The sequence below is a fragment of the Ixodes scapularis genome, unplaced genomic scaffold (genome assembly GCF_016920785.2).
Source record: "Ixodes scapularis isolate PalLabHiFi unplaced genomic scaffold, ASM1692078v2 PGA_scaffold10__122_contigs__length_95168666, whole genome shotgun sequence".
NCBI lineage: Eukaryota > Metazoa > Arthropoda > Arachnida > Ixodida > Ixodidae > Ixodes > Ixodes scapularis.
Window position 1 is genome coordinate 76,589,292 of NW_024609836.1, and position 27,124 is coordinate 76,616,415.

Genomic DNA, 27,124 nt, shown 5'->3' on the forward strand with positions numbered 1-27,124 from the left:
TCTCCCTCCAGTTTGGGGGTGGGGGGGTGGGGGGTGGGGGAGTTGTTCTAGCTCGAGCACAGGTAGAGGCCCCCGGAAAAAGGAGGGGGAGCTCTCTTTGTGCTCCTTCGATAACGTTAAACACACTTCTACAGCTTCTTTCTACAGCTATGTATTCTTTCAATTTATCCAAGACGTGTAATCTTTGGTCCTCAAGCACAAGACCAAGACTCCCCAGTAAAACGCACAGCCAATACACCTCCACAAGCTTGTTTTTATTCATAAACAGCTCTTCAGAAGTTGCCGACTACAAACTTTCCAAATGAAACGATGGAAGTACTTCTTACTAATGAATCACAAGTGTGCTTTGATTGTATTTACACAATTTTATTAACCTAACGTTCCAGCGTGGCAGCATATACCAAAAAGAAAAGAAAAAAAAAGGGCATATATACAGAATTTTACAGTAAATACACACCCACTATGGGGGGAGAAATTGTAAACTATGTACAAAAAGGAGCCATATCCTAAGTTGACCACAAAAACACAGCTCTGTGAACACACAATTTCGACTCTTTAAGAGTCTCACAAGGAACACCTTGTCTTCTCTTTTTTTTTTTTTTTTTTCTTTTGTCATATTTTCCTAAAGGTGCCAACACTGTTAGCTCTGTGTTGCAGGCCTCGCTAGTAGACGTTAATCATACTTCAAAAGGCAATCACAATCCGAAAACACCTTCGTCACGCAGGGCACACAGAGACACGTCTGCAATTTGAACTTTCGACACACAGGCCAGGCAGTAAAACTATTCACTATGTTGAATTAACCACTCGGCATCGAAGATTTCATGCCACATTGTCAAGGCTAACGTCTTCCAGTGCTCCAATGTTGTAAAAGCCACCTGCGCAAGCACATGGCTTCGTTTTGCATTTTCCTCGAGATGCCAAAGCAAAGCCACATGCTCTTGCAGCAGTGCAGGGATGCAGCACTGTGGAAGCTACTCTAGCCTCGATGACGTAGTACAAAATAGCCAAAACTGAGTATAACTATCCGTACCAAAAGTGATGATGCCTTGTTGTACCGGTCGGCGGCAAGCGGGAGAGAGCGGACAATGCCGTTTCTCGCGCCGTAGTCAGCACGAGAAGATAGACAGATCCCGTCGAGCTTCAACGTAAAGTGACCGTTCCTAAACATTGTTAGCTCCTCAAAATCACTAGTGAGCAAGCCCGGCTGATAGCAGGCCGCCAAGGATCCATCCACCCAAAGCAAAGCCGCTATATGGCATGCCTTGGACAGAAACCTCGCGACGAACAGTTCCGTCATTTGGCGGCGAGCTGCTGCCGTAGAACGGGCTCGCGTGCCTGGGCGTATTCACGGTTGTCGACGGGCATAGCCGGGGAAGGGAATCTGGTGGCTTTGTAAAAGGTAGCGCGCGGCGACACAGCAAGACACCATTGACCGTTGCGACACGACAGCAGGGTGTGCGGAAACGGGACAACAACGCCAGAGGCTTTCACGGGCTCGGATGATGAGCAGACGGCGTCAACGCCGTCCGGATGAACTGGGTTTGTGCGACGGTCAAGGCCGACCTGCGTACAAACAATGGCAGAAAAGGCGTGTTAGCCTCTGGCAAGCGGGATGCCGCATTTTTGGACAGCGCCGACGAAATCTGTAGAAACGCCCGTCCGTCGAATTGAAGCGTCGGCTGAGGTCGGACCTGGAGTGAAACCGAGTGTAAGCAGAGGAGGCAGCGTTTTAATACCGTATAAACTCGTGTAAGGGCCACACTATTTTTTCCCGATTTGAGGGAAAATTTTCGAGGAGCGGCCCATACACGGATAAAATAAAAAAAATATCTGTATCCACATTCCGAAATGAATGTACGTGAGCGGCTGCACTGGTCGGAAATGCCTTCACTCCGGAATCCAGACTCAATCGTCAGTCGGATTTAATTAGTTTACATACAGCGCAATATTGCCATACTTGATAGCATGCGCGACAACTTTTGACTTGAATCCCGTATGACTGTTGAAGTGGTACTTGCCCATAGCTCTCAGATTGCGCTAAAAGGTAGAAAAATCACGACGCTTTGACACGAATCGAAGAACAAAAGGGAACCTCCCCAGAGCGTACAGCGGCATTCGGAAACCTAGCTGAGTGCACGCGTGAGCCAAGCCCGCTGAATCCTTGTTCCTCACGCTTGCCACGGAAGCTGGCATATCCTTTATCTTTTCTCAATGCCTTGCTGCAACAGAAACGTATCCCGACAGTGCGGCCGACCACGATCGAGTTCGACAGCCATTATTCCATATGGTGATACGAATGAGTGGAGAGCAAATATCAAGGATGTAGACACGTGCCGCTACACGCTCGGGCGGTGGCTAGTGCCACCTAGCGATATATATCCATAGAAACGTAGCATTACAGTCAGCGTGCCTCAAAAACAAGGGGGTGCGGCGCATACGCAAATAATGTCTGTAATTTTTTTTTCCAACACTTTGTCCTAAATACGGGGGTGCGGCCCTTACACGCAATTATATGGTAACAACCTCCTCCGCTTACTAATGACAGCCTCCTCCGCTTACTCACGCTCCATCGAAATTAACCACACTAAACGTCAAACTGGCGAGAATCAGAAATTATCAGAAGTATGAACACTGCTCCGAGCACGTGCTGTTGCGTTCATCAAAAAATTGCAATAGAATGGAAAGATGGGCCATGCAGTGCATCTCAAAAATATACTAAAATCACCAGAGTACAGGACCTTTTTCTTGTCCTGTTCCCCATTGCTTTTAGTATCCCTCATTAAGAAAGTGTCCATCCTCGCCCCCTTTTTGCACTTTGATTTAATTTTCTTACCAAAAAAAGTAGGCCCCGATAGACGTCAAATTTACGATGAACGATAGACCCTTTTCCAAGATTGTGCATCCCCACCTGCTGCTGTGCCTATCATCCGAGTGCATCATTGTTTGGGCATGTGCCTTGAGCTAGTATTGGACACAACTGCTGCGTCGGCACTCAGCGAGGAACCAATCACATACTTTGTGCCCAAGAAATGCGACCGCCAATGTTGCTCAACGGGGTTTTAAAAAGGGTCTATTACCCCCAATAAAAATTACTCTCTCCACAGAACAGTCTGGGGGTCCACTTCCAATCACGAGTTGCCGTTACATTTGTTTCATCCCGCCTTTGTTACCTATGCCTGTTTAAAGCCACTTGACCTAAGGAAAATGGCGCCAAACTCCCCTACCCTGTTTGATCGCCATTTTGGTCCCTGGAACGCGCAGTTATCTCCTCGACTCTCTCATTCTTGGCGAGTTAATCCGAATTTGCGGCGACAAGTCAGTTTATTGTGACATTTCTTGTATACCGAGGTTTTGTTATCTACACGCCGGCGGAACAAGCGAGCGTCCTTACAACGCCACCATGTGCGGTATCGGTCCTTGGCGGCATTGAAAAATAATTTTCCTGTCTTGAAAGACGTAAGAACAACAATATTTTCATAAGATATCCGTCAAGGTAAGCAGTACTTAAGTTGATTTTATGCGCAGTGCCAAAGATGCTTATAATGGCAAGGAACACTTTCAGTATGGCGACGCTCCACAGCGATTTTGGCGTGGCTGGTCCAAGACGACCCTTTCGAAACTTCGAAGATTTGAAAGGACCGTGGTAACTGAGACCGACCGGCCAATTCCCTCACGAGGTATTGGTTGTCTGTAAGTTAGTATGTTTGTGTCCCGCTGGGAAGCAGGGAAGGCAGTGGCGCTACTTTCCCAGGATTCGGCGACTTCATGCTCGTTCACGGGGCAATGCGGTGGCACTCACCGCCTCACTTTCCCCGCTTGGCCCAGTCTTTGGGGGTCCAGTGCAGGCACTTGGGGTCGATGCGCAGGGGCCTCTTGAGGGCGGCCCGCTCGTACGCCTCCACCACCTCTCGCGTCAGGGTGATGATGTACTGGCCCTTGTAGTAGTTGATTAGGTTCAGGTACTGCAGTGTCGAGATCACGTCCTCCTTCTTGATGCTCGTCAGCTCACTCATCTCGCTGCGTCACAAAAAGAGTGAGGCAACAGGTTACCGGAGAGTAACAGCCACTCCGCAACCTTTATCTGCATATTCATTTGGTCGAGGACAGCCAACACAGCAAAAAGGCTAGTAGCCCATGCCAAGGAAGTCCATGGCAATGCGGGACACTAGGGTGAAGAGCGAGTAAACGGTGATGACGAGGGTTCACAATCGAAGATGAAGGGATGGCATGGAAGACGCGTGGCAACCACACTCGCTAGCACACTTTAACATCGTAGATGCTAAGAGACTTGCCGACGGAGTACCCCGATGTCGTCGGGTCGTCAAGAACGTATGAAGTTAGCTCAAGTGGTAGCGACCTCCACGCATTGGCTAAGCGCATCGTGCGGGTCTCTCGGCGGTGTGGCGTATGTGTTAGGAGAGGCTGAAGTCTACCGGTGCAGGTGTTTGGGCGACGAGTTTCTGTGGGTCTAATTTGAGGTTTCATAGATTACGGAAGAGGCGAAGGTCGGTAGACGTCGTCACATAAACTGCACAACCCCCTCGTAGCTTCAAAGGGTCCGTCGTTGCTTTGTTTACGAAGGGGGTGTCCACAAAGAAGGTCAATTGGCGACAGCCATTGTGGGTTATTCGCTCTTTCTCGCACGAGTTGAAAGGTGGAGGCGCCAGCGTACAAGTAGTCCTTGAACACTTACAATTCTTAAAGGAGCCGTGCAACAATGTTTGGACTTCAGTCAAATAACTGTGGTAGTTGTTCCCTGTCACGTTGTCATGTATGGATTAAAGAACTGAAAACAAATTTTGCCTATGGGCTTTAGTCCTTTAGGAACTAACGGCGCCTCCAAACCACCAACTCTTACACCTTCTTCCGAGTCACGTGTGCAGTGACCCGTAATTAGTATAGGGAAGATCCGGTTAGGTTCTCTTTCAGAGCCTCCAGTGCAAGCGGCGTCAGCTTGCAATTCATATGGCGACCTTGAAGAATGGTCTGAGCAACGTGGAGAGGGGTGAGGCTCAAGGGAGGAATAGTATTTTTTTCACCTCAAACAGGTGGCACCACTAAAACTGAATATAGTACAACTTTGTCGATGATACAAGATATTCGACGCATCTCCTCACATCGAAACAACAATATTGATCAAATATAGCATTAGATTGAGCATATTGACACGTCTTGCAAACTTATTACATTATACCCATTACACGTCACGCCTCAGCTCCCATGGCCACCACCTCGTGGCTGCAAGTCGCGAAATAGTCCCGTTCTTTCTTTTGCTATTAGGTACGCAACAGAATTCAATATCTCAAAAGAATGAGGCAGTTTCTCCATTCCATTTGGTAAGATAAAGCATTGTAAAAATTTGGAACTGCAAGTCCTTTTGAAGTTTAAATTGTTGCATCGCCCCTTTCACTAGACGGCAAGTTTTCCAGCATTTACGAGATTAAATCCACGCACTATCTTCAATTAATGATCGTCTATAGTGCTCTTACATGTAATTCACTCTTGGGGTGCAAGAATGGTGCATAAAAGAAATTAGAAAATATACGCAGTCCAGAAGTGTGCCAGGACTACTCGACAGATGGCACCACCGAGTTTGTGGTCAAACAAAAAAGGATGAATAGGAGGAGCGAGAGAAGTAAGCAACTTAGCCAGGTTTGAGACGTTCCCTCCAACGGTTGCCAGTTTTATTAGACTTGAGACTTCCTTATCTTTTTCTCGCCAGTATCGGTTTTTCGCACAATATGATTAAAATCCTTCGACACTTCTACGTTTTCTGTCGGCGAGAACGGCGCCGGGACAAGGCGCCCGACGGGCGACTAGAGAGGCCGACGCACAGACGCGAGAGTGAGCGTCCACTCACTGGATGGTGATCTGAGGCTTCTCGCCGGCCTCCGAGGGTGCCATGTTGATCATGATCTCCAGGATGGTCTCGGACCAGTAGGACCGGTACGACAGGAGCCCCAGGTCCGACAGGGGCTTCTCCGGGGAGCCAGTCTTGCCTTCGAACTTGGACAGCTCGTAGCCTGGAGGGAGAGGGGTGTCATCCAGTGAAACAATCTTCCCATGGACCTTTTACGAGTAGTGAGACCCGCGCGGCGGTTTGTCTGCGAACTACAAATGAAGGGCAGCCCGACAGGACTCCGCTCACCAAAGCACATTGACATCGTGCTGTTGTATGAGTCTTCATTGCTCTGTATGCCCCACGCTACCAATACCCAGAAAAGAATAGTAAAAAAAGGCGAAATACGTGGAAAGATAGGCACTCACAAAAAATTTGGTCGTGCAGGCTGGTGCCTTCCGAAAATGGAGACAGCGGGAAGCAAGGCAAGGGGAGAGGATGTGCATGCATGCACAGAAGCTTACTGGAAAAAGGTCCATTGTGTTGTGTATATGTTTACACAGCCGGAAGTTAGTCAGCCCCAATAGGTGTCTGGTGTCTCGGCTGTAGATGAGAAATTCTGCCAGTGCAACACAACCGCCAGCCTGGGAAGTTTAACGTGCACCACGCAGTAGTGGCACACGACCACACGCTGGTATACACAAACTTATCTCTGTTACGTCACGGCGCGGTGGTGGCGCGTCGGTCGCACTTTCGGTCTGGGGCTGTGGGCAGAAGTCCCCAAGCGAGACGTGTATTCCTGCGCTGTTTTGAAAGGAACCTGACAAAAACCTGGCTTCTCGTTGAAACGCCGCGACTGGGGCTGTGTTAAAAGAGTCGAGAAAGGTTTGAAGGCCAGTTTTCATGTGCTCGAATCGTCCGAGAAGGTGGATATGTGCCGTGAAAAGGGAAAACCAGATGCCGTCGACCACGATTGCTTGGGCGGGAAGCACTTTGGATTGAATTCACGGATACTTCTGGTCATCAAATGTATTTGTTTTGTTCTAACATGAACGGCGGAAAACCGCGAGGTTGTACAGACCACCTGCGGACTACGTTCAGTGCGTCTTCAAGTTCAAACGGCCGCCTGATCATTCGAGCTGTCGTCTGCTCTTTCAAACGTTTCTGCTTGTCGTCTGCTCTCTTAGACGACGCCGGCCCGTAGACCAAATGTTGGCCCGGTACTTGCGATAAGAAGTAAATGCAGGACTCAAAAGGCTTAACTTTGAAGGTTGGTTAACAGGCTCGATGTAAACAGTAGATACAAAAAGATGTCGATCATTGTTACCAGTGACCGTCACCGACTTGTTATCCTTAATTCACTTGGTCCGATTCTGCTTGAGATTTTCAGCATCGACGTCGACCATCTCAGCTATGGTTCACGCTTTTGCAGCCCGACCGACGTCCGGACTGAAAATTGCGAGCGAAATCTCATCATGCGACTCAGGCTTTAGCGTACATTCTGCGGCGTCCACGCGGAATGAATCGCCGCATGTCACATTATTCACACGAAGTTTTGCGGTGTAACGAGCCTCGGTAATTTCGCTGACGCCGCTGAAGTAGTCAGACCTTGCCAGGAAGACGTAGAATCAACAATGCGAACGCGAAAAAGGGCTGGGGGACTCACACCGACGCCGACAACATCGCATTTCAATGTTTTGTTTATGGGCGACGGCGAGCTTCTTGCCCACACCCCCATCGCGCATGCGCGGCACTGGTGGCGTCCGCTAGGGGCGCTCCGGTTTGTTTGTAAACATGAGTTGGTGTATAGTACACTCATCCGGATCGAAACGGGCAGGGGTGGGGATTAAACCCAGGATCCCTGGGTCTTGCAACGCAAACTTTCGCTCCACATTCTCAGAGTGGGGTAAAAAAATATCCCCATAAAGTGTACCACACAAGCAGAACACACAAGTGTAACGTGGAAATGTAATGCAAATTTGTAACACACTAAATCTGGCGGACTTAAAAGGGGCACTAAGGCGGATTTTGAGATCGTGTTTTTATGGTTCAAATTCAACCTATGCACCCTAAGCATCATATAGACTCACACACTATTCAAGACAAGCCCGCATTTGCCTATACCAGGTGTGGGCACTGCGCGAGCGTAGAAACACGATTCACGTGAGTTAAAGCTTCTGCGCATGCGCCGTGGCAACAACAGCGCCATCGCAGCAACGTTGACGTCAGAGTCGCGGGTTTGACAATCATACGTGGCCTTTTTCACTCTTAAAAATGTGGCAACGCCGCGACATGTCCCTTAAAAAGGGGCGTGTCGCTTCAGCGCGTCTGCCGCTTGGGGCAGCTCAGGCAGGCTAAAGGTCCACCAATGACGACAGAACGCACAGGCCCGTCTCCTAGCTGGTATTGGATGGATGAATACAACTGAACTCTTTCAATTGGGCAGCGGCTTGCGCCACCTAGCTGAAGCTTTGAATTTCAACGATTAAATTAAGAATGACAAGAAATTTTCTATCACGACGTCACAGCAATTGCGGCCACCTAGCAGGCACTACGCAAGGCTCGTACGCACTCCTGTGACCACAAATGTCGCATTTAAAGCGGATTGTCAAAGCTGTTGCGTAGCTCTGTGGTAACGCAGCAGTTTCTCATGCAGTGGACCAAGGATGGAATCCTGCTAGCACCGCGGGAGCGGGTGATCTTTCACAGTGGCACTTACAGAGGCACCCGTTTGTGACCCGTCTCCCGGTTTCGCGACTGCAGGAGCGTGAAGGTGCCCTAAGCACCAATTCAATTTCCCTGCTAAATATAGCTGAAAAATTGACGTGACATGTCCTATGGACCAATTCAGGTTCCCCGCTAAACTTAGCGGAAAAATTGGTGTCACGTGTCACATGCACCAATTCAGTTTCCCCACTAAATTTAGCAGAAATATTAACGTCATGTGACCTATGTACCAATTCAGCTTCCTCTCTAAATTTGGCGGTAAAGCACATCACAACCTTAAAGTCATTTATTCGTCAACAACCTATCAACGCTAAATCAAACCAACTTCATTTCAATATCAGGTCACCGTACGACGCATGATCAGCGCAATGTCAATCGATCGTCATCGTCGAATAAGCAACACAGCTGCCGCTGTCTAAACGCATGACGTCGTGCAATCGTCGCACAATTTTTTTTAACAGTCGCCAATATTGACGTTTGACACCTACTATAACTACAACAACAACAGACATCATTTTAAGTGGTGGGAGGAGCCTAAAAGAACTATCGCTGTAAAAAGAAAGGTGGAAAGCACTCACTGAATTCAATGAGCAGCTTGCCAAAACCTTTCCGCTGAAACGGTGGCAGGGTCAGTATGCAGGCCACATTGTAATCTTCTGTAGACTCCTTTTCCTGGAAAAATGTACGAACAACGATTTCCGACGTCTTAGTAAACCCAAGACCAACAACAGCGACTAAAATAATCCCTGGAGAAGGGGAACAAAGGACAAACACAAGTCTTCAAACATAACTACACGACTGGTGCGCGACCAAAAAAATCCGCCTGGTCCCGGTATCAAATCAGGGACCTCTACATTTCCAGTGGAACACTCTACCAACCCTACCGCAGTGCACCGATACTGGTGCACTGCGGAGCTAGTAGTCTACAACAGACAAGCTTTTTGCTGGATGAACAAACTTTATTCTATTTTGAGGTGCCGCATGCTGTCTAAACAGTCCACGATAAACAACATTTTTGAAGTGAAACTTATCTCGTATATTTCACGTGTGGTACGGTATACCTGCTCATGATTATTAGTAGGCATGTGTAGAGAAAACCTCAAATATATGGTTCGTAATTTTATCTTGCACCATATTCAGATGAATTTCTGATAATTCAAACAAAATGGCTTCCTGGAGTTTGAATTAAGGAGAGTCTAGTGTTTAGCCACTGGCAGGATAAAAATGGCAGGGTGGTCTTCCAGCTGTACCACCTTCAGAGCAAGCTTCCTACCTTCGATTATGCTTTGGTGCCTCTGGGTGTCTCTGGCACGTGCGTTTGCGAGCGACATGTGCCGTTTCTCCACGCAGTGCAACCAGACTAAAAATAAGTCAGTGTCTCATCCACCATCCCCTGTTCATCTCTTAGCTGACAGTGTGGTGGAAGCTACATGCTCATGAACTATGTCTGTCTTTCGCCATGTGATCACGCTTTCCATCTGTACCCACGCGCAGAGTGTGGGGTCGGGTAATGAGAGAGAGGCGGCTGATTGGTCCGGCGAGAGCGTAGTTTCCACCGCACTGCTGGCTTAGGAATAATCTGAGTATAGTACCGTCCTCTAGCGTCATTAACCCATTTACCAGACTACGGCCTGCAGACTATACGTGTTTAAACGCTGAAATTTTATGTAGTGTGGACTGTAGCCGAACTTGCTTTTCTAGATCCTTCATTGTGAAAATCACGACAAATTTTGTGACTGGCGGAGTATTTTAATGATGATTTTTGTATGATACAGTGCTCTCACGATGGCTCTGGGGAGCCCGACAAGATATCCTCAACCTGTCTGCGAGCGGCGTCTGCCATTTGTTCGCACAGTGCAGCCGGGCCCAAAAGTGAGTCCACGCCTTGTCCACTAAGTCACCCACCTTGGAGAAGTATCCGACGAGGTGGTAGCCCCGGCTGTCCACCTCCGTCATGACGTAGAACAGGAACGGGTCTGTGTCGTAGTACAGGGTCTTGTGGTCCAGAAAGCACTTGGCCAGCAGGCACAGGTTCTGTGCGTACATCTGCACAGGATCGACCCAAACACGCATTCTCAAAGACGGCTCGTCACGTACGGCAGGATTTCTCAAACTTTTCCCGAAAGCCCGTTTCTCTTGAAACAACTGCTACTAAATGGCGCGTATCATTGTGGAGTGTCTACATTGGGAAACAAGCAAAAGCTACCACACGGGCAAAACCAAGGAAAAGCTGCGGTACACTTACAACCCCAACATAAGCACATCAGTTACCCCTACAAGAGTAAATCTGACACAGCAAACATTTTTTTAAGAACAAATCGAGAGATTCTGCCATACAGTACAAATGTAAAAAAAAGGTAAAGAAAAGATGTGCCAGGCTTGTGATTACAGTATGGGCAAATGAAGTACTCTCGCATGAAAACAACATCGATCTAGTAAAGGTTTGTTTCTTTCATAGGTACACTTTGGTACACAGCAGAAGCTCCAATGCACTTCTTGATGTTTGACCTAGCTAGGATCCCTCTCCTTTTTCCTACTTGCGCTTTAGCGGGCACATGCAAATCTGCACTTCAGAAATGTTGAAAAAGGTAACTCGGCATAATGTCTGTTATTTTTGGTTGTTTCGGCACGTCAAAACTGGACAAAACGGGTACCTTGTTTTTCCGGCCGTCAATCTCGAAGAATGAGTAAGACCCCTTCCGGTAGATCTCATTCCCGGGAGGGTGCTTGAGCGTGCACTTTGCCTTAAAAAAAAAATAAAAAGGTAATGTGAGACTTTTAGTAATACGCAAGAACCCTTGTTAAAAACAACAAAAGTGCCACAGAGCCATTTTTCTGACTTCAATTCAATACAGCTCCAAAATATATCCAAGGTGTCGTAAAGCAGGCAACATAGTTTCGCCTTTTTCCCCCGTGCCTTATCTATCTGCACACAAAAGAAACTCAGGAAAGAGGACGCACCGTTAACCTCAACACGAAGCCGGAATTGGTGACTGCAGTGTTCACAAGAGCAATGCGTTTGAGTTTACAATGCACACAACTGGCAACTGCTGGCAACTGCAGATGTTTCTAAGTGCTCCTGACCCATGCTGGCTCCACTGAAAGGGCAGCTAGTGACTCTTTCCATTGAACTCAAAAGCCCGAAAAGCTGCCCCATAAATTTAGACCACGGGTGGCCAAGCTGCGGCTCTTTGCATGTTACAGTGCGGCTCGCGGCTCCCTCCCCAACCTTCCACCCCCCCCACCTCCCCCTCCTCCCTGCCGGTCACATAAGCACTTCCCCGAAAAGAGAAATGGAACGCGTTTTAAATCGAAAGGCAGGTTGCGGTTTGGTAGTCTTGTGCTACTGCCTTACGTACAGTTGGACTGCTTTTGACTCGGATAGACTGAAAGTACCGTATTTTCCGGGCTATAGTCCGCGGACTATACTTGTTTAGAAGTTGAAATTTCTGGCTGTGCGGACTATCTACGCGTGCGGACTATACAGGAATTATGTTTTTCAAGATTGTTTATTATGACCAGACGTGACGAATTTTGTGCACAAAAGTGTATGTTAATAATGATTTATGCACATTACAGGCTTTATTGTGAGCTAAAGAGCAGACATTTGTAAACGTGTGCGTCTATGAGAAGATTTTCGTGCCGACTAAGCACCAGGTGCGGACTATGCACCGGGTGAGGGCTATGCACTGTGTGCGGGCTATCTAAGCAAAATCTTTTATTTTTGACCCCAAATTTACCCCTGCGGACTATACATCGGGTGCGGACTATAGTCCGGAAAATATGGTAGTTCGAGTTTCGTTAATTGCTATTTACAAATATTTGCCCCCCCCCCCCCCGCGGCTCTTTTCGTGGCCTTGTTTGTGGCTCTTAGGCCGGGTCAGCCTGACCACCCGATTTAGACCTACATTTTCAACTCGAAGCTGCTCCTTCCATCTTAACTTAAAATTGTTCGTTTGTCACTTTAACAGAACTGGCAAAAATTAATTCAACCACATTACAATTATGAAATTTCAAAATTCCCACTGTCACATGCTATTTGTGAACCCCACATTTAAGGATTCAAACACAACTCATTAAGCCAAGAAGTCAGCTTCCATTACGGTTATTTTCAAATTAACCTTAAAAATAAAAAATCTAGAGCTGTCCTTCCAAAATGGCCACTGTGTGTGTGTGTTTCAACATCGCTCAGCAAGCAAAGAAGGCTGCGGCCTCAACGAGCCAATCAAAATGCAAGAGTGAGGCATATGAGACTGTCCAGTAGAGCAAGTTGTCACGCACTTCACTTCGTCGCTCCTGTTGGCACATAAGTGCCGTAGATTTCAAACCTCTGTCCAGTTACGTCTGGACGAAGCATGAATGGTGCTCACCAGATGCCGCTTGAGGCAAGTTCTCGACTTGGTGTACTTGAGGCAGAACTCGCACAGGTAAATGCAGGAGTTGACTAGTTCCTGTCGGAAGGGAGAGGCACCTCCGTCAAGGACTAAACATAGAGGTGGACGCACAAACACGAGTGAGACACCCAAAAACAAAACAAAAAATCTGCTATACTACTCTGTGGCCTACACTCCGTTTCATCTTACGATGAACCACAGGGCGATTCCACGTACTGTCAGTTTATAAAAAAAACAATGGTTTGGGTCATATTTTGTTTATTTCTGCAAAACAAATGTACACATAAGCCACTGGATCTCAAACAGGGGCCTGAGGACCCTCTGGGGCCCCTGAAAGCCTTCTCAGGGTCCCCAAAGCCCTCGACCGTCGGTCAAGCCAAGCAATTAAACTTTTTTTTATTGATCCTGGCAGTCGTGAGATGCTAATACTAGACCAAACCCCATGCGCCCAGTGAGCAGAGTTGATTATTCTCTGTTTCAGAGATTCAAAATGGTTTGCAAGCATTTGGTTTTCTTCGTTTACTCCTTTTCCATTGTAATCATCCAATAACCTGCCCCCTCCCTTTTAGGGTGTATGGGGTCCCCCCACAGTACAAAAGAAATCCCCAAAACATCAGTAGCTGAGAACCACTAATGTCAGCCATACCCTTGGACGGAATATTCAGCTATACAAGAATGTCGTAGTTAACCTTTATTTGCTAAAATACAAAATTAAGACGTTCAAGGCGTGGAAACTGACAAGATTTCACGAGGTAGTTTGCATTGCCGTTGCTTTCACACAAAAGCGTCCACATCGTCTAACTTTCCCCGTTTATCGTACAAACGTCTTGAAACAAGTGCCCAAAATATTAATGGCTGATTATTATATGAAACTTCTATATCTGCGAGGGGGAGAACTTTCATCACTACGGTTCTCGAGGAGAGTACTAGTAGAGTGTTCGGTCCGACCCCTCACCTGTGGATAGGGGGAAAAGTACCAGGGCCGGATGCGGTTGCGTCCCAGCTCGATCATCTCAATGTTCTTCATGCGCGTCACAATGTCGTCGTGGTGGGCCACCATGCTCCCCGTTGGGCGGGGCCACGGCGTCAGGGAGTCCTGAGAGTCCTGGGAGACCGGGCAGGAGGGAAGCGCTCAGCGCCAACTAATGTGATGCAAGCAATTGCAAGCAAAGAAGATGGTTCGCTCTCCGGCGTTTTCGCCAAAGGTGTCCTAAATGCACAGCGTTAATAAATGCCACTTTGTGCTCCTTCTTTGCTGGGCATGGTAAGGAGGTCACCAAAGGGCGCGCTGTGAGGACTTGGTCAATGTATAAAGCCCACGCCGTCACGTGACACTGTCGTGGCACGCGACATCACGATGGCACGTCACGGTGTGTCATGGCGTGACGTCACCTTGCGACACTGATGTCACAGCGTTACGGGACGTCACAATGTGACACCATGACGTCAGTGTTGTGTGACATCACCATGTGACAATATGATGTCACAATGTGTGACATCACCATGTGACACTATGATGTCAAGGCATCGCGTGACGTCCCCACATGACACAACGTCACGACGTTGCATGACTAAGTCGCGTTGGGAGACGCGCGTCACGGCGTCATGCGACGTCAAGAAAGGCCTATAATACTAAGCATCTATAACAGCTTTAAGACACATCATCAAGTGACGTGACATTGTGACATCATCGAGGCTACGTGCCTGGGACACAAAAACCCCCAAGTCTGGCCCTTTGAATGCTCCGCATTTAAAAATTCAAAGAAGGCTCTGGCAAGGTATTCACGCGCGTCTGGATTTTTACAGATTGGATTTCTACAGAAAGCCACGAAAATCCAGAAAAATAAAATACAATATATATATATATATATATTTGAGATTTTAAATCAGACGTTTCTCCGGCGACAGTGCTTCCTTGGCCTTTCACTTCTCAGTCGGATGCCATAATGACATGGAACTCTGAATACTTAAGTTGTAGTACAGTGGGACATCTGGGTGTGTCTTCATATATAAATAATAATGAACGCCACGCAATGTGCCATTTTATTGGCACCAAAACACCGAAAATGTGTAGAATGCTCTGCAACTGGGGTGTTTCAAAGAGAATGAAACGAGCTAGTGATTTCCTGGGAGTCTGCTGTCACATTCCTTCAAGCCGCGGTTTCGGCTCGACTTCGTGTTTTTTTCTCCATAAACGTAACATAGCTAACGAATAAATGCGTGGTATTGCGGCACCACATTCTAGTACTTTACAACACGAAATTTGTTGTGTGCTTTTGAAAAGTTGCGGAAAACCCTTAAGGATGCGACAAACTAGCTATGAACAAGCCATACCTCATTTTCGGTAGCCGGGAATTTCCGTTTCCTCCCCGCGATGGCCTTCTTCGGAGGAGCGCCATTCTGCAAACAAAAACGTAAACTTTGTCCATCGTGGCTAGGCTCTGTGACTGGGCAGCAGATGCAGATATAACCCTCACATAAAAACGTGGCCCTTTTAGCTGAATTTACCATAGAAGTATGTCAACCTTCATAGTATTCTGAAATTTTTCCAATCAGTTTGAGCGAAGCATAGGAGACAGGTGATCCGAGCAAATGGTGGTCCCTTAGTGAACGAAAATAAATTTGGATCACTTCACAGCGACACACATAAGAAAATTGAGTTATTTTCACAAAAATCAGCTTGCAGCACAGTTTCTGGAAACGTGTCAAAAGAGGTTCAGGGAAGAGACTTGTAGCAACCGTGATAGTTCTGTGAGAGTAGCAATGAGACTTACACTTTAACTTTAGAGGTTCTATTGCCTAGAAAGCTTTCCCTAAAGAGTTGTGTTTAAAAATTACAAGCCACACTCAGAACAATGCTTCCACAGCATTGCACTCACCTCTTTCACAGCCAGATTTGTTTCCGGAGTTCTTGCCTTGTTACTCCAGATGTCTGAATTCTGCGAGAAAAACAAAACGCCAAATGCATGAGGGACGAGGTAAAACACAAACATCTGGGCACAATGGGCCTCACACTGTCAAAAAAAAAAAGACGGCGGCGTGGCGACATCAGGTGCATATTTCTGCTTTTTCGCCGTGCTTTTCACTGGGCAGAATGGGAACAAAACGAGTTTGAAATATAGACTTAATGCAGATTTATTTTGGCAAGCCTTACGCGAAAAGAACGCTTTTTCTGCTCATCCGGCATCCATTCCTTTTTCTTGAAAATCGGTCTAAAGTATCGAACAGAGACACAAAGATTTTTTTTCTGACACAAAACACACTTTTAAGAGTTGAAGACGGATGTTGACGCAGCATGAAAACACTACCTGCACATTTCCATTATACACGTAAAACAAAAATCTGATTCTTGCTGAGCTTATTTGCTTAGATGCAGCAAGTTTCCAACATCACACTTCCACATTTCTGGTTATCCGCAAATTTGCTGGTTTCCCGAAACTGCAAATGATTCCGCAATTTTTGTACACTACCCCTTCCTACTCCCTCTGACTACTTCTTGTGTACCAGCAGAAATGAACTTTCGATGTTCTGCTGAAAGCTGGCTCTAGACGGGCGTACCTCCTTTGCCTCTCTGGCCTCTTTGTTGGCTAGAGGCGTAGCCGGGGCTTCCCCTGGCGATTGTTCGGCCCAAGATTCCGTTGGAGCAGGCGGCACCAGCTTTGGCCAAAAGCGAACCAAACCGAGAGAAAGCGGAAAAAAAGGAAAACAGGAAAACAAAACAAACTCAAAATCAAATGATACGACAGAAAAACGTTCTACGCAAATCAAACGCCATTTCGCCGTAGAGTAAGAGACGAACGGACGGGGTCACGTATCGGTCTCGCACATGCTGCATGTCCAAGTGCACGGTCAAATTTATTTAGTTGAGGAAACAGTGCAACTTTCATTAAAAAGGAGACGGCTTAAATATTAATTGACAAAATTCGGCACATAACATAAATTAATTTGTGTATCTACCGTAAAATACCAGGCAAGCGCCCACTCAAAATTTAGAGATAGTCGCAAAAAAATGGGGAATGAGCGCTTGTCCGGTCATCAATTTTACATATAAACGTACTGTGTATATTTTTTCAAATCTTAGAAATTTGGATATGGGCACTTAATGTGGAATGGGCGGATGCGCGGTGTTCTATGGTATGTTGTATAAAAAAAAAGTCATTAAGAACCTAAGCTAAAATGCTAACTATGTTTCGGATAGATCGCGTTTGAAATTTCTGCATACAGAAAAAGTTATATGATTACGACCGAGAAACGCAAAAAGTGCAAAAGTAACAGACAGAAGACAAACGGGTCGAGTTAACACTGCAGCAAAAAACTACGAGGGACTTGAAAACGTGAAAAAAAAAAAAACATATTAAGAAGCGACAAAAAAGGCGCACCTCTTTTACGGCGGACCCTTTGACGTCAACTGGGGACTTCTGGGGCCACAGGTCCGCCTACGATAATACAAACATGAAATGTTATAACAAGGAATTGACTGCCTCTTTGGCATTTCCCAAAGGTGTTCTAAATGCATGGCAATAACAGGGCTTCTTTGAGCTCTTCCTTTTGCAGGTGCAATAAGGAGGCCACTGAAGGAAGCATCTGGAGTTTGTGTTGTGAATGTATAAAGTCGTCAGTGTCACGTAATGTGATGTCACATCATGTCACTATGCATGTAGAGCACCCTTGGGGAGACATCTCAGCGTGACACGACGCTGACGTCATCGAGGCTATATTTGCAGACACGAAAATGAAAGACATTTACAAATCTCTGTAATGCGAAGTTAGAGCGCAGCTCTTAAGAGAAGGGGGCGAGGGTATGCCCCTCCTCCCCCTCTATACCTTCTCGTCCTCCTCCATCCCCTCCTCTTACGATTCAGTTTCCCCGCTAAATTTAGCAGGGAAAATGACGTCACCTGACTTGGTGTCACGTCGCCTATGAACAAAATCAGTTTTTCCGCTAGATTTCGTAGGAAAATTGACGTTACATAACCTCAACACCAATTCAATTCCCCGCTACTGAATTTGTCCGCCAAATCGAGCAGAGAAACTGAATTTCCCCGCTAAATTAAGCGGAGAAACTTAATTTGCCCGCTAAATCGAGAGAAGAAACTGAATTTCCCCGCTGAATTTAGCGGGGAATCGAACTGGTGTTGAGGTTGCGTGACAACAATTTTCCCTGCGCGGTTACGCCGACACCCGACAGCGCGAAACACGGAAACGGGCACCTAAGAGTTGCACTCTAAAAGCGCTAATAGCTGGCCCTACAAGTGAAACATGTTTAAAACATTTGCTGGGAGCCATGACACCCACTCGATCAGACACAGAAGCGCAGACAAAACGGAACGCAGAGACGGACGACCGACACCAACACACCGTCCCGGAGGCACAAACGACCTTGGACGACCTCTACGACTTACTTTCTCTTCGGTTGGCCTCAACGGCTGTTCGTTCTGCGCAGGAAGTGTAGAACAGAAGCAAGCGAAACGTTAGGTAACCCTCAACAACTGTAGGCGCCACTAAAACGCAAGTTTTTTTTATAATTTTCCACGATCGTCACAATTTTCAATGATTAGGTAAAGGCTAGAGCTGCCGTTAACCAATCTTCTTGTGAGCGCTGTCACCTTGATTCAACTTGCAGAACGGGCGCAAGTTTTGCGATTATAACAATTCGTTGTCGGGAGCCTTATGCGACATTTTACCCTATCGCGTACTGGTTTAAAAAGCCACCACCGACCCAAATATGGATACTTCTTGTATTGTCTCAAACACCGAACTTGGCACTTCGGCCCACGCTCAGTCAAAGCCCAGCAGAGGGCAACGAGCATGTGCCAGAGGCGACTACTGAACCCTTAAAAGCGCACTAAACCACTCTCTGCTATAACCTATTTGTGGTCACCGCTCAATCTATGTAGACTGACGCGCGTGTGGATCGAGATGAGGAACGCCGAAAGAATGACACACGGGTAAGACAAGGGATGACGTACACTTCCTTTCATAATCGTTTTCTTTCTCTCCTTGCCCCTTTCCACGTTTCTTTCTTTCGTTTTTAACCGTGGGGCGCGATTCCGAAAAAGGTCGTCATGGCTTTATTGCACCGTTGCCAAAAAAGAATGTGTGTCGTCCGTCGTCTCACCTGTGTCTTACCCTTTCAGTGTTTCTCAAACTATGGGCTCTAAACGTCTTAAAAAACCAAACATTACATTCATGCGTGGCCCATTTCTCTATTAAAATTGATATCAAAAATTGATTCTCTCGAAACTATTGCAGACACCAGAGGGAAGAAGGGCTTGTTTTCTTCTTCTGGCATCTGTGATAATTCAGACATAACCAATCTTTGATACCGATGTTATTAGAGAAATCGGCCACGCACAAATGTAATGTTTGGTCTCTTGAGAAGCTTAGAGCTTATAGATTTGAGTTGTGACCATAAATAGACTATAGCGGAAAGTCGTTTAGTGCCCCTTTTAAAGGGCCTTGCAACAATTTTTATGCTTGGTGCAAATACCACTTAGAACGAATTCCTGACATCTACATCCTACGAAACAGGCATTAGCATTTCTATCCATGCAATGGTTGTCACAGAAAAAATTGAAGAAAAACAAGCAGCGTTCACCCTGTCCAACTTGCAGCCAACACAAGCAGCCACATGACCTGAAGCCGATTGCATGCCGCCAATGTTCATCGTAGTCGCGCGTCTGGGATCAGCAAAGCACGGGACAAGTGCCGAGTTCCAGACATTGTTAGGGTACGGCTACTGTCGTCATTGCAGCGATTGGACACGAGTCACTACACGAGCGCTTGTTGAGCTACTGATTATCGCGATCCCAAATCGAGAATCCAAGCAATGCTCGGGTCCAATCTACAAGCCACACGTAAATAGCGTCTCCCGGGGTCTATGACAATGCTGCAAGCCCCGAGCTACGTCATCCAGCTTGACGAAAGAGGGTCCCACTAGCGCCAGGAAGCTCATGTAAGGTGAAAAACATTCCCGAACTGAATATCGTTCAAAACCCAAAGTGGTTTCTGAGTGGTTTCCTGGCTACCGTTACTTCCAGGCCAACACACGCTGCTTCGTGCAACGAAAGAGGGTGGGGGACGTACCCCTGCGGGCAGTGGCGCCAGGGGGTCCGGCGAGCAGGGGCGTGAGCCGTTCTTGACATCTTTGAGCGGCGTCTTGTTCTCTTTCCGCGGGAGCTGCAACTTCTTCATGTCCAGCCGCTCCGCCGTCACCCACTCGTCCAGGCGCTTGTTGTCTGCACAAATACGCATGCCTTGTTGTCAAGCACGCAATCGACGTAAATCTCCACTCACCTTATGAAAAATATTTTGGATGAACAAAGATTAACGAAATAACAGTGAGCGTGCAGGCAAGCTGGTGATAATTAATCATAATGTAACACCTGAAACTGTGGTGAGGAAAAAATTGAGAAAATGTCAAGCCGAAGAAAAAGACAGCAGTATGAGAATGACTCAAGTGAAAGAGAAGGTCAAAAGTTAAGGCTTACAACTCTAAGAAAAAGTAATAGGCGACATTCTCCTACCGTTCTATTTTTCTTTGACGTAAAAGTTAATTAATTTGTCTGCGCCACAATCTTGGATGTTACGTTATGATTAATGAGGAACAAAGGTGTCCATATTAACGAGAGATCACGGTAGAACCGGCATGATGACTGTATCCGCAGTCAATTATGCTACGGCATCACTACCATACCCCTCTTTGGAAGAGATAATTGTGCAGCTCGAAAAGAGTCGACCCAACTCACAGTCGATGAAGTGGACATAGTAGAGGAACTGGTTGTCTCCCAGTTCCTTCAAGCTCAGGATTTCGGCCAGCGCTGAAACAGAAACGAGAATGACAACTGAGTCTTCGCCAGTCCGATCCCTGGTCGCATGAAAGAGTCCCCGGCGGCTTTTAGTATCAATGGAGGAAACTAGAGCTCAGGGTATCGGCACTATTCCTCATTCCCATCCCCCGTCGCCACAACAGTCATCCGTTCGTTCGCCTGACGTGACGACTGTTTCCATTTTGTTGCCTACTACCTCAAGAGCACCTTTGCGGCGGATAAGGTTATAAAATGAGACTTTTGAGCAGTCGATCTTAAGCGAACACTGCAGTACAACTTTTCTTAGTGCAACTACTTTCAGTGAGCAAGGCTACAGAAAGTACTCCTTGCATTTTCTGCCAGGCACGTCGGCAAAAACTGGTAACAGCTGGCAACATTGATTCTACATGGAAGTTATTTGCTGTTCGAGGCGAATATGGCAGTGTTAAGGACAAAGACGTATAGGGCTAAATTTCAAGAGATACACATTATGTGTTATGTGTCATAGTGAGAGTGAGATGCTAGAACATTTGGTTTTGAAGTGCACAGGGCTTCGCCCCGCCCTCCCTGAAGGAGTAACGGATCTGGCAGGGGCGCTGGGTTTTTCTGGCGAGCAGAAAAGAATTACTGTCACAAAGAGAGGGTTAGAAGATTGGTGGAAATTATCCGGGGAAAAATTAAATGAAGAAAAAAACTAAACTAGCACAGCTGGGGACAGGTGGGACAGAGTAAAATTGAGAATCCTCCCAGATGGCTCCAGTCCAAAGTCTCAACCCCATTTCCCAGTGGGCCCGGTGTTGGGGATAACACTGACTAGGCTTGACCAGAGGAAAACTAGCAACTCCCTAAACAATAAAAGAAAAAAAAACTTTTTTTTAAAAGGTTATTTTGGCGATATCCTACACTGCCTGGTGATAGTTACAAAAATGCTCAGGGAAAGGAAAATCAGCTTAGAAGGGCGAGAAAAGGAATCATACTTTTGGTTCTTTTTGGTTGCTAGGCTAGGTGACGCAAGCTACCCCTGTTATAAAGAGTACAGCCGTTAGCATCCAACCATTCATGGCTAAGTGTCTATACACTCAAGCGTAGCTTATTTGGTAGCTCTAGGGAAAACAAGTACGAAGAGGGCGATTGCTAGAAACAAAAACCCTCGGATACGAACAAGCTATTGCACCAAAGTTTTTCAACTCAAAAACTTCATTTAAACGGAGCTCGGTGCAGCCCACAAAATTTGGGAACGCGATCAACATCTTTGTCCAAGTGCTTCAAGGTTCCCAAAAAAGCAATGTTTCTACGCTCGAACAGGTGGGCTTGGTTCTTTCCCGTATCCGCAGAGCATCGAGCCTAACTCCAGATAGAAACTAGAACGGGTGTACTATGGTGTGCGGTTTACCCGGGAAGTTACGACATATGCTTACGCCAGTCGTTGCTGTTGCGCATCCTCACGGGCATTCGGCATCCTTCCGTTACTTGTGGCTGAAAAGAAACGTCAGTGCTGATTGACGGGCGACCTCTATGCGCCACCATTTGTTTTCTACGCTCTAGAAAACCCAGCGCAACTACTTTCCCGGGAAGCACTTGCGGAAGCCAAGCACGAAACTGAAAATATATTTAAACCTAAAAAAAAAGAGTCTACACAGCAACAGCTGAGCACGGCGTAAGCATAGGAAACGTCGTGCTTAGTGTCACAACGCATACTGTCTTTTCTTAGGTCTAAACCAGGGGTGCTCAAAAGTTTTGGCAAAGGAACCGAATTTGGAATCTGTCGCAGTCTCGAGGGCAAGAAAACAAGGTAAGACAATATAAACGAGGGTAGACTCAATAAATAAACCTAAATGAGTATTTAAATACACAAAAAAAAAATATCTTTAAATGTAATGCAAATGAATACATTGGCTATATCTTTAAATTCAATATGTTGCTAATTAGGACGTTACAAAATCATTGTGACACGGAAAACATGCCTGGCATAAATCAAAGCGCATGGGAACTATGGCATATTCACAGGGGACAGAAGACAAACGAAGATTATGACTAGGGTTTCGGGCTTTTGGGGTTTATTTTTCTTTGAAATCAGGGGTGGTTTTTGGTGGTTTAGTTTTCCCCACAGATTTTGTGTTTTTCGGTGTCAATTTCTGGGGTCAGAAAAACAATTGGCCTTTACCGGGACTTGCGTTTCAGAAAATAAGACACGGGAATGGGATTTTCTGACCTTGAGTGAACATTGGCTATGATCTGAATACATAGAGACCGTATTTGTGGTGTAAAGAAATGAAAATGGGATAGGGGACGTGGTTCCGAGGAGCGAAAAAGCGTCATGGAGAGTTCACCGGGGGTTCTATTTAGGGTCAACATAAAATAAAACTGAAAACAAATTTTCATTCTGCGTTTTGGCTTTTCTTAGTCAAGGACAGCTCCAATAGATCTTTTACCGAATCGAAGTGCCACTAGTGGCACGAAATGAATTCAGGGTACCAGTTCGCCACTTAGTTTTGGTTTCAGTTTCAGATTTTGTCATGATCATTGTGCTGCGACAGAACATGCTGCTTGCGTTTTCATTGCTACAACTTTCTACAAGTGTACAATGCTGTAGACGTTACCGAGAGATACCCAAAAAACACTTGGCACTGTTTTTGTGGTTCCCGGTGTGCCGAATTTCGAGCAAAGGTGGGCAAATGTAAAACGATGGATTGCAACGTCCATGCTGGTGCCCTTGTCGTGCAGCACGTTCACATGTGCGCGAAGAAAAGTTATGCAGGCTTAGCAGTTCAAATGCTCAGCTGCAAGAATACAGACAGTGGCCGTCTGATGGAAAGCGAAACCATGCCACTCCGCTCTGTGGCCAACTGGTTCCCAGCGTGCAATGTGAGCAGTGTTGAATGAAGGGATTTTTGAAAGTGGCCTCTTTGGGGTCTTTCAGTTTTCACAGATTTCAATAAAACTGTCTCGGGAGTTAATTTTCTGGGTTTATCGGTATTCACTGAAAACAAGAAACCCTAATTATGACACAGGACACAATAGTAATGTTGGTGATGACGATGTACAACAAATAATATAGCAAGAATCACCTCGTTCTGATGCAGTTTTCTCCCACTCTTTTCGATACCTTTGTTTACAGACTTGGTGCGCCTCGTGGCACTGTTTGTTTTACACAAGCATATTTGGTGGCGACACTGGAAAGACTGCAGGCATCGGTAAGCCGGATCTGGGTTGCGGGCCAGGGTTTGGAGACCTCAATGCTAAACATATTTTCAACCTCATCCTTTGCTGAGCTCCACCTATAGATTGCGTCAATTGCCTTTTTTTTCTAAGTGCTTTGCAGGAAACAAACACAACAGATTTCTTAGAGCATAGAAAGGTCTTTTGCACTGATTGTAAAACATTGAATAGCAATCAGGTAAAAGAGACACACACAACCATCAATTTATGCCACGTGAAATCCTCCAGAAATCGGACGCAGAAAACCAGGCACCCTACTTACAACCCAACCTCGAAAGAATGCAAATTTTACAACCGTGTGGTGCAACAATGGAATCCTACAAATCTGTGGCTTTAAAGGGGCGCTGAAGGTCAGTTTTTATCTTATATTGTTTAAAATGTGTTAGTTCCCTTATATATTAAGTCCTATAACACAAAACTGCCTATTCATCCAGGCCAATAGAAAAACATGCACTCTTTTTTCTCGTGGACCACATTGTGTAGACCAGTGAAGGCCCTACAATACGCACAGATTCCGAATGATTCTATTATACTTGTTTTGAAGAAAGTCTGTTAGGTACACATTCAGATAAGACTCCTCTTTTTCTCCGTGGGCGAAGCCATCGCTTGCAACACGCCGACAAACGCCCTTCGTGGACCACTTCACTTGGAAGAAAATTCTTCCCGAAAAAAGGCGTGTCGCGAACTTCGAACACGCTTTTAACGAGGATATAAGCTACGCACGATTGTGATTTCAGATTCGTTGGGACGCTTAGAGCGTCTAGATTGAGTTGTCACTTCAAAAGGACGATCTCAGAATCGACTTCAGTGCCCCTTTAAAGATTAGGCAGCCGACTGAACAAGCTTGCAGCGCCTCTTTAAAGGTACACAGTACGGACGCTGTAGCAGAGTTTAAAAAACAAGAAACTTTTAGCAACCTTACCAGTTGTACAAAACGGTTCTTGTAGCATAATTTAGTTTCCTGTTTTGTTATTGGTGATCCGGTCTGGCCAAACCGTGGTAGCAAAAACGGTTTGATTTCTGATTTCTTTGCATAAGTGACCATTATATGGCTGTTGTTCTCTATTAGCACAAATGTCGAAACAACAGGACTGTGTGATGTCTGAACTTCACTGTGTACTCCTGACTGTGTGCTTCGGGGCCAGCAATCAATTCAGTTATATTTTTCTGCTATTTCAAACACTACGTTTTTTTTGTTTTTACTTTTTTTTTCCCCCATGTTATAAGCGTCAACAAACTCACTGCTACTAGGAAGGACACAACAATCTACTCGCTATCGCCGCGATATAAGGAACAAATAACCCAGATTTGTACTTTTATTATCACAAGCTTCAAACCGCTGGTCCGAGAATTAAGATAAACTGCGACGTTATAGGCGTTTTAAAAAGAAATTGTTTAACTTGTAGGTCGACACACGTGCTTCAACTTTTCTTTGATGAACGAGTTTGCAACCAAACAAATCTCGTTCGAACGAGGCGACTGAACTTAATACTTGAAAACACTTTAAATTTGTGTCAAAATCACATCAATAGGCTCATCCGATTGACACAGGCAGCGATTTGGCAATCAATGGATCTGCACGTGCACGATCATACAAACGTAAACAAAATCACCAGCGCCTCGCTGCGGTTGAGGGCAATCCAAAATGGCCGACCACCCAACTAGGACGGTCGCTGTTCGTGCGCATTTATAAAATATCAGACTGCGATCGAATGCTCTCGACCAGTTTTCCTAGAGCTTCAACACTTCGAGATCGCGGTAAAAATATTTAGAAAGTCGGGAAATGGCTCCATACCGGCGATTCGTTTGAGTTTTCATGATCAGTTGTGTCCTCTGTCATGGTGGTTCACAAACGAATGCTGCGCCGGCACCTCATTGGTCAAAGTTGGGACGAAAAAAAAGGAAAAATTAAAACCCGTTTAAAAACTCTAATTAGTCCACAAGATAACATGTTTTTTAAAATTGTAACGTTACAGTTCTGAGTAAATTTAAAATATAAATTCAAGCTCATAAATGACGTCACCAAAACACTTTTTGTCTCAACAAATAATACAAAACGATACATTGAGGCTATTTTAATCTTCGAAATAATATATAAAAATGAATACTTTAACTTCTGTTCAAAAACTTTTGAATTATTTTTTAAAACGTCGTTTTTTTTGTGACGTCGCACAGCAACGTTCTGCGGGATAGCTGTCGTATTCCATGCTTGTGGTGGGCGCGAGTTCGCGGTTTTGATGCGATTCTGAAATTCGGGTCCCACAAAGGACGTTGTTTGTGGCCATTAAACTCAATAGCGTAGACAGTTACTTCAAAAAGCATGGAGTCGTCAAGCTGTTTCGTCTCGGACACCGACTTCTGCAAGAACTGCGGCAGCGTGTTGCCCCTGCCGGGCCTAGAAGACTTCGTCGTCTGCAGGCGCTGCGACGCAAGGATCGACGTTCGCAACTTCGACGGCTTGGAGACAACCTCGAAAGTGACGTTCAACGACAGGAAAGTGGCACTCAAAAAGACGTCGTCCGCGTCGTCTGCCAAGCCCGCCGGACCTCTCGTGGACAGAAAGTGCTCCCGCTGTGGCCACGAGGGAATGACCTACGCCACGCTTCAGACAAGGTCCGCCGACGAGGGACAGACGATCTTCTATTCGTGCCCCGAGTGCCTGTTTCAAGAAACGGAGAACTCGTAATCCCTCATGTCTTGTGGTACGCACAGTACGCATCGGGGACTGACCCATCAGACTAATTCGGCTGTCATTTTGCAGCCAATCGGATTCGTGCAACGGCTACGCCTCAGCCAATCAGGGACGTCAACGAATGCCTTCTCGCCAATCAAGTCCTTCAACGACTGCAGATTTGGAATTGGATCAGCGGCTGGCCCTCCAGCCAACCAGGATCTCTAATGGTTGCATTCTGGCCAATTGGGTTCTTGAACGGCTGCACTCCAGCCAATCAAGCTCCTGCAACAGCTTTACTAGATTTTAGTGTGTAACAGATATAGGGTTTAACATTGGTGGGTTTGATTTGTTGGAAATTGTAATTGTGTTGCTAGCCTGAAGTCTTCAACGTGCACCACGGTTGCGATGCACCAGCACATGCGAGTAAGATGCTTGTCCAGGTTAAAACAGGCAGAGCTAG

The 27,124-nt window shown here is 46.2% G+C and overlaps 1 protein-coding gene across 3 annotated transcripts; it reads right to left on the reverse strand.

The window, feature by feature from the left end:
- Nucleotides 1–350: 350 nt before the first annotated feature.
- Nucleotides 351–25,856, reverse strand: LOC8035071 (histone acetyltransferase KAT5). 3 transcript variants are annotated; one of them, XM_029989867.4, is made up of 17 exons: nucleotides 25,786–25,856; nucleotides 22,190–22,247; nucleotides 20,712–20,783; nucleotides 20,050–20,201; nucleotides 18,366–18,398; nucleotides 17,343–17,399; nucleotides 16,522–16,620; nucleotides 15,843–15,902; nucleotides 15,298–15,363; nucleotides 13,919–14,068; nucleotides 12,940–13,020; nucleotides 11,224–11,313; nucleotides 10,475–10,615; nucleotides 9,148–9,241; nucleotides 5,864–6,026; nucleotides 3,803–4,020; nucleotides 351–1,566 (listed from the first exon to the last, which is right to left on the reverse strand). In XM_029989867.4, the coding sequence occupies exons 1-16, from the start codon at nucleotides 25,828–25,830 to the stop codon at nucleotides 3,807–3,809; spliced, it is 1,575 nt and encodes a 524-aa protein (XP_029845727.1). In that variant the 5' UTR covers nucleotides 25,831–25,856; the 3' UTR covers nucleotides 351–1,566; nucleotides 3,803–3,806. The 3 variants fall into 3 exon arrangements, with proteins under 3 accessions (XP_029845727.1, XP_029845728.1, XP_042144624.1); XM_029989868.4 differs by lacking the exon at nucleotides 18,366–18,398; XM_042288690.1 differs by lacking the exon at nucleotides 17,343–17,399 and having other exon boundaries at nucleotides 25,786–25,848.
- Between the last annotated feature and the right edge of the window lie 1,268 nt (nucleotides 25,857–27,124).

Bases quoted from the DNA above. Each gene is read 5' to 3' on its own strand.
- LOC8035071 (XM_029989867.4), bottom strand. From the start codon at position 25,830: ATGACAGAGGACACAACTGATCATGAAAACTCAAACGAATCGCCG. The intron at 16,621-17,342 runs GTGCGCCTTTTT...TTTTGGCCAAAG, and splicing joins AAGGGTCCGCCGTAAAAGAG to CTGGTGCCGCCTGCTCCAAC. The intron at 13,021-13,918 runs GTGAGGGGTCGG...CCCTTCCGACAG, and splicing joins ACTTTTCCCCCTATCCACAG to GAACTAGTCAACTCCTGCAT.